This window comes from Leucopleurus acutus (genome assembly GCF_964270905.1).
Source record: "Leucopleurus acutus genome assembly, chromosome: 17".
NCBI lineage: Eukaryota > Metazoa > Chordata > Mammalia > Artiodactyla > Delphinidae > Leucopleurus > Leucopleurus acutus.
In genome coordinates, this window is record NC_139159.1 from 47,498,060 (window position 1) to 47,510,588 (window position 12,529).

The window sequence follows — 12,529 nt, forward strand, 5'->3', positions numbered from 1 at the left end:
TTTCTCCTATTCTGTAGGTTGTCCTTTCGTTTTGTTTGTGGTTTCCTTTGCTGTGCAAAAGCTTTTAAGTTTAATTAGGTACCATTTGTTTATTTTTGTCTTTATTTCCATTATTCTAGGAGATGGGTCTAAAAAGATATTGCTGCAATTTATGTCAAAGAGTGTTCTGCCTATGTTTTCCTCTAGGAGTTTTAAAGTATCCAGTCTTAAATCTATTTTTATTTATTTATTTATTTTTTTTTTTGTGGTACGCGGGCCTCTCACTGTTGTGGCCTCTCCCGTTGCGGAGCACAGGCTCCAGACGCACAGGCTCAGCGGCCATAGCTCACGGGCCCAGCCACTCCACGGCATGTGGGATCTTCCCGGACCGGGGCAGCACGAACCCATCCATGTTCCCTGCATTGGCAGGTGGACTCTCAACCACTGCGCCACCAGGGAAGCCCTTTAATTTATTTTTGTATGTGGTGGGAGAGAATGTTCTAATTTCATTCTTTTACATGTGGCTGTCCAGTTTTCCCAGCACCACTTATTGAAGAGTCTGTCTTTTCTCCGTTGTGTATTCTTGCCTCCTTTGTCATAGATTAATGACCATAGGTGTATGGGTTTATTTCTCGGCTGTCTATCCTGTTCCATTGATCTATATTTCTGTTTTTTGTGCCAGTACTATACTGTTTTGATTATTGTAGCTTTATAGCATAGTCTGAAGTCAGGAAGCCTGATTCCTCCAGCTTCATTTTTCTTTCTCAAGATTGCTTTTGGCTCTTTGGGGTCTTTTGTGTTTCCATACAAATGTAAAATTTTTTGTTCTAGTTCTGTGAAAAATGCCATCGGTAATTTGATAGGGATTGCATTGAATGTGTAAATTGCCTTGGGTAATATAGTCATTTTGACAATATTGATTCTTCTAATCCATGAACATGGTATATCTTTCCATCTCTTTGTGTCATCATCGATTTCTTTCATCAGCCTCGTATAGATTTTGGAGTACAGAGCATTTGCCTCCTTGGGTAGGTTTATTCCTAGGTATTTTATTCTTTTTTATGTGATGATAAATGGGATTGTTTCCTTAATTTTTCTTTCTGATCTTTTGTTGTTAATGTATAGAAATGCAACAGATTTCTGTGTGTTAAGTTTGTATCCTGCGACTTTACCAAATTCATCGATGAGCTTTAAGTTTTCTGGTAGCATCTTTAGGATCTTCTATGTATAATAAGTATCATGTCATCTGCAAATTGTGACAGTTTAACAACTTCTTTTCCAGTTTGGATGCCTTTTATTTCTTTTTCTTCTCTGATTGCTGTGGCTAGGACTTCAAAAACTTTGTTGAATAAAAGCGGCGAGATTGGACATCCTTTTCTTCTTCCTTTTCACCATTGAGTATGATGTTAGCTGTGAGTTTGTCATTTATGGCCTTTGTTATGTGGAAGTATGTTCCCTCTTTGCCCATTTTCTGGAGAGTTTTTTATCATAAATGGATGTTGAATTTTATCAAAAGCTTTTTCTGCATCTATTGACCATTCTACTTTCTGGTTCTTTGAGTTTGACTAATCTAGATACCTCATATCAGTAGAATTTTAATTTTAATTTCTACTTGTACATTGCAGGCTTATAGTTATCTAAAATTGGCCTTTTTATATTGACTGTGTATCCTGTGTCTTGTTTAATTCAAACTAACACATTCGTTCTAGTAGCTTTTTTTGTAGATTCCTTGGATTTTCTTTATGGAAGATTATGGCATCTGTGAATATTGAAAGATTTTCTTCTTTTCCATACTGGCTGCCTTTTATTCCTTTTACTTGCCTTATTCCATTGGCTTGGACCTATAGTACAATGTTGAAATGAGAGCAGATATCTTTGTCTTGTTCCCAATCTTAGGTGAAATCATCCAGCCTTTCATTATGTTACTTTTAGATTTGTATAGATGTCCTATACCAGGTTGAGGAAGTTCCCTTCTGTTCCATGTTTGATGGATGGAGAATTTTTATCATGAATGGATATTGAATTTTGTGAAATGCTTTTCCTGCATTTATTGAGATGAACATATGGTTTTCTTAGTAGTCTGTTAATAAGGTAATTTATGTACACTGTTTTTGAGTGTTATAGTAACCTTGCATTCCAGGATAAACCCTACTCATCATGATGTATCTTTTTCATATGGATTGGATTGCTAAAATTTTGTCAAGGACATTTTGTGTCTATGGATCATGAGAGATATTGGCCTGTAGTTTTCTTGTAATGTCATTGTCTAGTTTCTTAGCAGGGTACTGTTGACCTCAGAGTGAGTTGGAAAGTATTCTCTCTTCTACTGTTTCTTAGAAAAGCTTGTGTATAATTGATATTATTTCTTCCTTAAATGTTTTCTAGAATTTACCATTGATGCCATCTGGCCCTCAAGTTTTCTTTATTGGTAAGGTTTTAACTATTAATTCAGTTTCTTTAGTAGACTCAGGGCTATTCGGGTTATCTTCAGAGCTTTCTCTCTGTCCAGCTCTCTCCTCTCAGAAGTCTTGCCTCCTCAGTCTCCCCAAAGTCTGACCTCCGTTCTTCAAAATTCATTGAGACCTAAGACTGTTTCCTTTCCCTATGCTGTAGCCTGGAAACACTAGGCAGTCAGTTTGGAGCAAATGTAGGGTTTACCTCATTTGTTTTCCTTCTTTCAAGAATTATTGTCCTGTGCTACCTGTTGTCCAGTGTCTGAAAACTATTGTTTCATATATCGGGTTTTCTAAAGTTTAGGCAGGAGGGTAAATCTAGTCCCTGTTACTTTGTCAGAGCCAGAAGCTCCTGTATTGACTTTTCTATTGATATGTTTCTTATTTATTTGTAAGAGTTCTTTCCTACATATTTAATTTTTCCCTCAATTTTTTAATTTGCCTTGTAAGTTTTGTGTGTGATGTTTACTTATTTATTTTTATGTAACCACACCTCTTGATTTTATCCTTTATGATCTTTACATTTGTTTTATACTTAGGAAGACTCTGTCTCCACCAGATACATATTTACCTATATCGTCTCATAGTTCCTTTGTGGCTTCATTTTGCTTAAGAAATATATATATTTTTAAACAGACTCTGGGAAAACAAATATTTTGGTTTTACTTTATTTTATTCAGCGTATTTTCTTCTGAGGTAAATCATACACTTGAAAACAATTTTGAGTTATGTGTATTCTCTAACTCAGAATGCTAATTTTCAAAAACTTTCAGCTTTCTCATTTTGTCATTTTATTGACTTGAGTTTGAAAATTTGGTAATTAATCTACAGGTTAAAATAGCAGTTTTTGTCCAGCGTTCTTTGGCTTTATTTTCTGAGGGGTAAACAGCCATTTTAATTGCAGGGCCTGTTTGTTCTTTCTCGGTCAATTCTTAAGTTAGTTTCCTTCTCATCTCCTTTCCTTCATACTTTTTCCCTTGTTTTTCTTTTTCTCTTCCTGTTTCTCCTGTTTGCCTCCTTTTCATCCTCCCTGCTTCCTATATGGGTAGGACAGTTAATATAGTTTATCCTAGCCCCTGTTTGAAGAGTGTCTGACAAATATTAGACCCTCACTATATATCTGCTGAATAATAAATAATAGAATTTCACAGATAATAAGGAAATATCTTACTCAGTTTTTCTGGCCTCTGTGACGATTCAGTTTAATAAACATTATTGTGAACCTAGTATATGCCAGACACTGTGCTGGGTCTTTTTGTGTTTTTTGTTTAAGTACTTCACCTTTTCTTGTATCTAAGTTAAGTTTTTCAGGGAATTTGTTTATTTTATCTAACTTGCAAAGTTATTGGTATAAATTTGTCTAAAACATCCCCTTGTTTTTTTTAATATCTGTAGAATTATTAGTGACGTATCTCTTTTATCCCTGATACTAGTAATTTGTATTTTTTCCTTTCACTTTCTTTTGACTAGTCTTGCTAAGTGTTTGTCAGTTGTATTAATTTATTTCCAGAAAAACTAGTTTTGGGCTTCCCTGGTGGCGCAGTGGTTGAGAGTCCACCTGCCGATGCAGGGGACATGGGTTCGTGCCCCGGTCCAGGAAGATCCCACATGCCGCGGAGCAGCTGGGCCTGTGAGCCATGGCCGCTGGGCCTGCACGTCCGGAGCCTGTGCTCCACAACGGGAGAGGCCACAACAGTGAGAGGCCCACTTACCACAAAAAAAAAAACAAAAACAAAACAAAACAAAAAAACTAGTTTTGAATGTTGATTTTCTTTATTTTTCTATTATCTGTTTTACAGATTCCTACTTTTATTTTTTAATATTTTTATTTCCTTCTACCTACTTTGGCTTTAATGTGTTTTCTCTCTCTTCATTAGTTTTTTAAGGTAGAAGCTTAAATAATTGGATCTTAAGCCTTTCTTCTTGTTTAAAGTTGTATATTTCTCTCTAATACTTTATCTGAATCCTACAAATTATATGTCATGTTTTCATTATCACTTAGTTCAAATTATTTTCCAATTTCCCATCTGATTTCCTTTTTTAACCCATGATCTCTTTATAAGTGTATTGTTTAATTTCCAATTACTTGGGGATAATTTAAATACTTATTATTACTGAATTCTAGTTTAGGTCTGTTGTGGTCAGATACCATACTTTGTATAATTTCACCCCTATCAAATTTATTGAGACTTTTTTTGGCCTATGTTCCATGTGGTCTTGAAAATAACATAGAAGTTTTTAATATTGATTAGGTCAAGTTGGTTAATGTTCACATCTGTTATAACATTACTGATTCTCTTTTTGTCCACGTTTTCCCTGTGTCCATTCTACTGTTAATCAAATAGATGCATTTTGGATACTGAGTTTTTCATTTTCAGGATTTCCATTAAATCTTTTTAAAGTTTCCATTCTTCTCCCAAAGTTCTCAATTGTTCATGCATGTTGTCCACCCTCCTCACATATTTACTGTAGCTGTTTTTAAGTCCCTATGTGTTACTTCCAACATCCGTCCACTCTATGAGTCTGTTTCTGTTGACTGTGGGTAATGTTTTTCTGCTTCTTTGTCTTATTATTTGTATATTTTATACTGACCACTGTATATAAAAAAAAATCAGTGGAATCTGAAGTAATTAATATTTATCTACAGAAAGGAGCATGTTCCTTTTGTCAAACTGCTAGAGTTGGAGACTGGGTCAATCTAATCTGTATGTTAAGTTGCAGCTGATGTGCTAAGGTTCTTGATATTAAGACATAGGCTCTGCCCTCAAGGAACTTACAGTGTGGTAAGAGGGACAAACAATAAATAGAGGATTTAAAATCTATGCTAAACACAGAGGAGGAACACTTTTAGCCCAACCAGGAAGTTCAGAGAAAGCTTGCTGGAAGGGATGATGAAAAAGATCTTGTAAGATAAATAAAGTAGGAAGGGCACCAATGAATGTAGGAAGGGCACCAATGAATATACTGAACAATACTGAACTATACACTTAAAAATAGTTAAGATGATACATTTTATGTTATTGTATATTTTCCTACAGTTGAAAAAAAAACGAGAGGGTAAGAAGGGCATTTCAGGTAGGGAAAATGGCATGATCAAATTGTCACCTAAAAATTGACCCACAGTAAACTATGATGATGTACAGTCCTTTCTAATGCCTGGTTAATTATTTCAAACTGTATATTTACCTTCTTTTTTCCTCTCTTCTTCTTAGAGTTGGGTATCAGAAATTAAAAAAGAAGATGATAAAATACACTTTCAAGAAAATGAAACATTTCCAGCAATGGAAGATAATTTGCCTCCAGTTCGTGGTTCAACCAGCCATTTTCATGTTGCCAAGGTAGGCCTTTTTGGTGTGGGGTGTGAGTGGTAGGGGGAGAAAGTTGTTGTTTATTAAGAACATTATCTTGGTTTAATCAGTGTAGCCGAAGTGTGATGTCCTGTAGGCAGCTGGGGATTTTTTTTCAGGTGATCGTGTGTCATCACCTTCTGGAGTAGGCCTCACCTGGAGATCAGAATCAAACAGTATTTTCATTTGAAGGCTTGCATCTGGGGTTTACCACCTTCCTCATTTTTTCTTTTGCTGTTCTGTCTCTTCTACTCTGACAAGTTTTGATGAGTACTTAAGATCCAATTCAGTGTGTAAGAGTTTCAGGGAGTAATTTCATGTATCCAATAGAGGTATAGAGGGAGTAGTTTATTACACAATTAAGTATGATTTAAAGCGTTAAACAGATGAATTAATCTGTTTAACCCATTAAACATGGATTTCAAGCAGTTATAGATGTCATTTCTCTGTTTAGTGCATTTCTCCCCCCATCTCCAGCCCCTCATTTTTATTCCTCTGAGATTGGTCCCTATTTTGCCATGCAGATCTCTCCTTGGTAACCCATGGCTTCCATAGAGAAGGGGCCTGTTGGAGTTCCAGGTTCACTTAACTTCAAGTTAAAATTGAGCTTCTTGGCATCCACCTGACCCTGATATTATTAGAACCCAGCCCTTGTCTCCAGTGGGCTTTCACTTGGATCACACATTCCATTCCCTCTGCCCTCTTTTTTTTTTTTCTTTTATTCCTATCATCTTTAAGAGGATGCTTACCTAAGTCTCTTCATTTCGGGTTGAGTCATTCTTGTTTTTCTCGTCTCTTCTTTGAGTCCCCAGTTTTATTTGAAAAACATTCATAGCCTTTTCATCACTCTGCTCCTTGGTAATTTACCTTCCTGGGTCGTTTACTCATTAGGAATTACTCAGGTAACTGAGGTACAAAGTAAGTAAGTATAGGAAGGATACTACTGTCTGTAATCAGTGAATTCGTATTTATTGAACACTCGTTATGTGTTAAGTCTGTGTCCTGAAACTATAACAACAAAAAACATTTGGTCTCTGTCCTCAAAGAGCTTATAGTCCAGTAGGAATAGACAGACTAGTAGTATAGTGGTTCTCAAAGTATGGCCCGTGGATGCTGATTGTCCCAGAGATCCTTCTAGGGGATCCAGAAAGTCAATGTTATTTTAAAAAATAATGCTGATGCTTTTGTCTCTTTCACTCGGTTGACATTTGCACTGAGGGTAAACCTGCTGGTGCCTTACCATGAATCAAGGCAGTGGCACCAACTGGACTAGTGGTCATTGTTTTCTCCACTGCTGTGCACTCATAGTAAAAAATTCCAATTTAACTTAAAAGTGTCTTTGATGAAACAATAAAACTTTTTTTGTCATTAAATCTTGAATCTTGAGGACATATCTTTTTAACATTCTGTGTGTACCAAATGTAAAATAGATAGCTAGTGGGAAGCAGCCACATAGCACAGGGAGATCAGCTCCGTGCTTTGTGTCCACCTAGAGGGGTGGGAGGGAGTCGCAAGAGGGAGGAGATACGGGGATATATGTATAGCCCCTTCACTTTGTTATACAGCAGAAACTAACACACCATTGTAAAGCAACTATACTTCAATAAAGATGTTAAAAAAATATTCTGTGTGACAAAATGAGGAGTACACAGAAGGCACTTCACTGTGAAATGAAATATGATGGTTATCATAAGAAAAAGCACTTGTGTGATTGACCGCCAGCCGAATTAGCAACTCTTTCCTGGAACAATTTTTACTTGAAGAAATGACTGACAGACAAGCTATAGTTATTCAGAGTTGAGTTTTTGGCAGACATTTTCTTGGAAATAGTGCAGTGGTCTATCACTTCAAAGAAATCAATGAACAGTATTTGCTGCCAGTGCTAAAACCTGAGCTTTCAGGTAGAATTCAGGAGTATTTCATATTATTGGGGGCTCTCAAATACCTACTTGTGACAAAAAAAATTTCCCCTTAAGGGAGACGCTTAGTGACTTTTATGATGAGCTCCATGAGGTTTTTTGTTTTTTTTTTTTTTTACTTTTAAACAATTGAGATATAGTTGATGTACAATATTATACAAGTTACAGGTGTTATAACAGTGATTCACAGTTTTTAAAGGTTATACTCCATCTATAGTTATTATAAAATATTGGCCATATTCGCTGTGTTGTACAGTATATCCTTGTAGCTAATTTATTTTATACATAATACTTTGTACCTCTTAATCTCCTACTCTGGTTTTGCCCCTCCCCCTCCCCTCTCCCCATTGGTAACCACTAGTTTGTTCTCTGTATCTATGAGTCTGTTTCCTTTTTGTTATATTCACTAGTTTAGTTTTTAGATTCCACATATAAGTGATATCATATAGTATTTGTCTTTCTCTGTCTGACTTATTTCACCTAGCATAATACCCTCCAAGTCCATCCATGTTGTTGCAAATGGTAAAATTTCATTCTTTTTTATGTTTGTATACACTACTTCTTCTTTATCCATTCATCTGTTGATAGACACTTAAGTTGCTTCCAGATCTTGGCAATTGTAAATAATGCTGCTGTGTACATGGGGGTGCATGCATCTCTTTGAATTAGTGTTTGCATTTTATTCAAATATATACTCTGGAGTGGAATTGCTTGATCGTAGGGTAGTTCTATTTTTAGTTTTTTGAGAAACTGCCATACTGTTTTCCACAGTGGATGCACCAACAGTGTACAAGGATTCCCTTTTCTTCACATCCTCTCTAATATTTGTTATTTATGGTCTTTTTGATGATAGCCATTCTGACAGGTGTGAGGTGATATCTCCTGGTTTTAATTTGCATTTCCCTGACGATTAGTGATGTTGAGCATCTTTGCATGTGCCTGTCGGTGAACTCCATGAGGATTTTAACAGATATGATTTTTTAATTGTATAATGAAATGTAGGAATATTTGGAAGATCTGTGTAACTCCTAATGACCAATGGTACAAAATCGTGCTTGTATAAATGACCCATTCAAATGGTTTCAAATTATGACTTTTAAGAAATCATTTAAGAAACTATTTGTGAGCTGTTGTTTGCTTTCCTCCCATTCCCTTCAAGGTGCTTGCAGTGGACATGTGACCTGGGTTGAGCCACTTAGTAGCACCAAGCTAGTGCTTGGTCAGTGATGGGCCCATAACTGAAGCTAGCCAATCAGAGTCCTTCCCTGGGATTTCTCTAACTAAAGATGGAGAGAAGAGTCACTCTCCTTTTCTTTTCTGATTGGGAGGCCTGTGAGGTTATAATCCCAGACTGTGTGTGGCCACATTTGCAACTACATAGAAAAAGCAAGCAGACAGCAGGGAAAACAAAATCAGGGAGAGAGAAGCAGAGACTTCTGGGGGAGAGAAGGAGAAAAGGGGAGAGAGGGAGAGCTGTAGAAAGAGGGTGTATGAACCCTTTATCCAGAAATACCCCTGCCCTTTCATCAGTTTGGTTACATAAGCCAATAATTTATTCTTTTTAACTAAAATTAGTTCAAGTTGGGTGTCTGTCATTGCAAGCAAAACAGCTCTGTCTAACACAGCAAAGTAGTTATTCTTATTTCTTCAATGCCTAGGTTTTAAAAGAATGAATGATAGTTTAGTACTTTTCTATTATAAGAAAAATCAATAATAATCACATTTCACACATAAAAGTTTTAAAATTTTATATATGTACCTAAAGTCCTGCCCATCACTCTCATAATTAACTACAAATTTAAAATTACTTTTTAACCTGCTGTATATTATTATGTTAAAAAAATTATAATACTGGAGTTGTTGTAACGTCAAGGGTACCTATTTTTCTTACCCATTCAATTTGTGTACCTTAATCCAGTACTACACATTTATAGGAAAATCTGCTAATCTTATATTAAATATCTCATAAAATATAATTTTTTCTTTCAGGAAAAAAATTCTAAAAGTAGACCAGCTAAAAAGAAAATTCCGAGGGATTATGCAGAGTGGGATAAGTATGTTTTATAATTCTGTATATAAAAATTCTCTACCATAAAATACTGTAATAAATTCTTTATTGTTTTAGACCTGAACATATCAAATATCGTTATGTCAGTAGAGTACTAAGAGTATTTGGATTAAGCACTCTTGATTTTGTTTTTTCATTAAATAAAAAACTATTGCATCCTTTTATTTATAAGGGTAACCAAAAATAACTAATGTAATACTTATAGCCATCCAAAATAAACAATAACAAATTTTTAAATTAAGAGAAATTGGTCACAATTTTAATACCAAAGTTCCACACTGTTTACGTCTGATTAATATTTAAGTTCTCACTAAATTCCATGTTTTCTAGGAAAGAATAGAGATGACTTCTAATACAAACCTATCATATATTTTTGGAATATTATTTCTAAAGGCACGGTGATACAAATACAAGAATATCAATAATAAATTTTACTCTCTTGTTTGTATTGAGCTTTTTTTTCTAGTTTTATTATTCTTTCATTTAAGATTTGACGTGGAAAAGGAATGTGCGAAAATTGATGAAGATTACAAAGAAAAAACTGTAGTAAACAACAAGTTGCATTTGTCTAAAATTGAGACGAGACTAGATACAGCAGGTAATTGGGGGAAAATAAGAATAATTTAGTAGTCTCTAAATTTTTTGAAATACAATAAAAGCTGTTGACCCAAAGACATTCTCTTTTAAGTGCTGCAGATTTCCATGAAAAGTTTGTGGATTTTCTCCTAGAGCTTACCACCTCTAACAAATTCCATTCTATCCTTTAACTTCTTAATTTTATGAGTAAGAGTTACGATATTTAAATTTAGTAAGACTTAAAAATATATATGTAAACCTATTTTTTTACTGTAATTCATTTTTCATTCCCTTTTTCAAATCACTTTTTTCCTCCAAATCCCTCAAATTTTCTTCTTTTTGCCTCAAAACAAAAAGATGGAGCAGGTTGTTTTCACTTGAAGTCCACAGGTGTATAGTACCATTAAAGTAAAACAAAACAATTATTCAAAAAATCTAAACCTTCAAAAATTCTGATAAATTAAAAAAAAGAAAAGAAATATCTCTAAACTTAGGAAACTTTTATCTTCTTTTATTTATTTTATAATTTTCTGCTTCTGTTAAAATAAGCATTCTTGGATTTAAATTTGTTAAAGTTATACTAAGTTATGTTTTTACTTATAGCAGGTAACATTTATTTCTAGGTCTAACTGAGAAGGAAAAGGATTTTCTTGCTATTCATGAAAAGGAGAAAGGTAATGAAGCTTTTAATGCAGGAGATTATGAAGAGGCTGTGATGTATTATACTCGGTGAGCAGATTTTCGTTGTGGTTTATATTTGCCATTTATTTGTTTATTTATGTTTTAATTTATTTTATTTTTTTGGCTGTGTTGGGTCTTCATTGCTGTGTGCAGGCTTTCTCTAGTTGTGGCAAGTGGGGCCTACTCTTCGTTGTGGTGCACGGGCTTCTCATTGCAGTGGCTTCTCTCATTGTGGAGCACGGTCTCTAGGCACACGGGCTTCAGTAGTTGTGGCTTGAGGGCTCTAGAGAGCAGGCTCAGTAGTTGTGGCGCACAGGTTTAGTTGCTCTGCGGCATGTGGGATCTTCCTGGATCAGGGCTCGAACCCATGTCCCCTGCATTGGCAGGCGGATTCTTAACCACTGCACCATCAGGAAAGCGCAAAACTTGCCATTTAAAAAAATGATAATGTTTAAATTTAATTGTTGAAATGATGTAAGTAAGCTAAATAATCAGTGTCAGAACCACTTAAGATATTGTACTTGTGATTTATCATAAATTCACTTGCGTTTGCCTTGTTTTCTCAATAATTTCCTTAAACCTCCAAGCTCCCACTTCATCCCCACTTTTGACAGAGGTTCTAACTTTACTGTTTTACAGAGAAAATAGAAGCTGTCTGAATGGAACTCGACAGAAAGTTCATGTAGCATAGAGGTTAAGAACTCAGGTTCTATAGTCAGACTGCCTGGATCCTAGTACTTATGGTGCTACCTCCCACCACAGGGCCTTTGCATATGCTGGGTCCTCCATCTAGCATACTTTACCCTCTTCTCATGATTTAGTTAATTCTGACTTATTCTTCAGATCTCAGCCCATGTCTCACTTCTTTGGGGAAGTCTGCCTTTACTTTTCAGACTAGGTTAAACCTCCACCCTACTCAGTTTAAACCCCCCCCCAATTTACATACCCGTATAGTAATCTTAACTCTACTTTGTTGGAGGTACAATTCAAGTGTGTGTGATTTGGCACTAACTGGACTGTAAGCTCTGTAAGAATAAAGCCCACTTCTCATTTTTTTAATATCATTGTATCCCTAATACCCAGCAGAGTACCTGGTTCATAGTAGATGTTCATTGTACGCTTGCATGAACTTATGAAGCTCTTACAGTCTATGAAAAGTAAACTAATTTCCTAAAATATTGTTAGAGACAAACTGTGCTTATACAACCACTAATGCTATCTTAGAGCTAAACTCTGTACGATCTTGCTTCCACCTTTGGAAAGAAAATTTTTTTTTAATGTTGTTGGTGTCTGTAAAGAAGTTTGCTCAACTGTTTAAGTGAACATACAAAGTAAAGAGGATATTGAGGTATCATTCATTCAGTACAGCCTCCCCTGTTCAGGCAGGTGGATGTCAGCTCTGGAATTTTGTTTGTCTTTTTGTAGATTTCCACCAGTGGAGAATCTCTTGCCTATTACAGGGAACAAACTTTTTCTTGTCTTCCTCTTTGAAGAAATCACAGAGGT

General features: G+C 35.5%; 1 protein-coding gene across 1 annotated transcript in view; it reads left to right on the top strand.

The window, feature by feature from the left end:
• Positions 1 to 12,529, top strand: part of SPAG1 (sperm associated antigen 1) — a 106,023-nt gene that overhangs the window by 13,237 nt on the left and 80,257 nt on the right. Inside the window, exons 4-7 of the mRNA XM_082859139.1 lie at positions 5,645 to 5,770; positions 9,688 to 9,752; positions 10,255 to 10,364; positions 10,966 to 11,071. Of these exons, the coding sequence (XP_082715265.1) occupies positions 5,645 to 5,770; positions 9,688 to 9,752; positions 10,255 to 10,364; positions 10,966 to 11,071 (407 nt within the window). The remainder of the gene's footprint in view (positions 1 to 5,644; positions 5,771 to 9,687; positions 9,753 to 10,254; positions 10,365 to 10,965; positions 11,072 to 12,529) is intronic.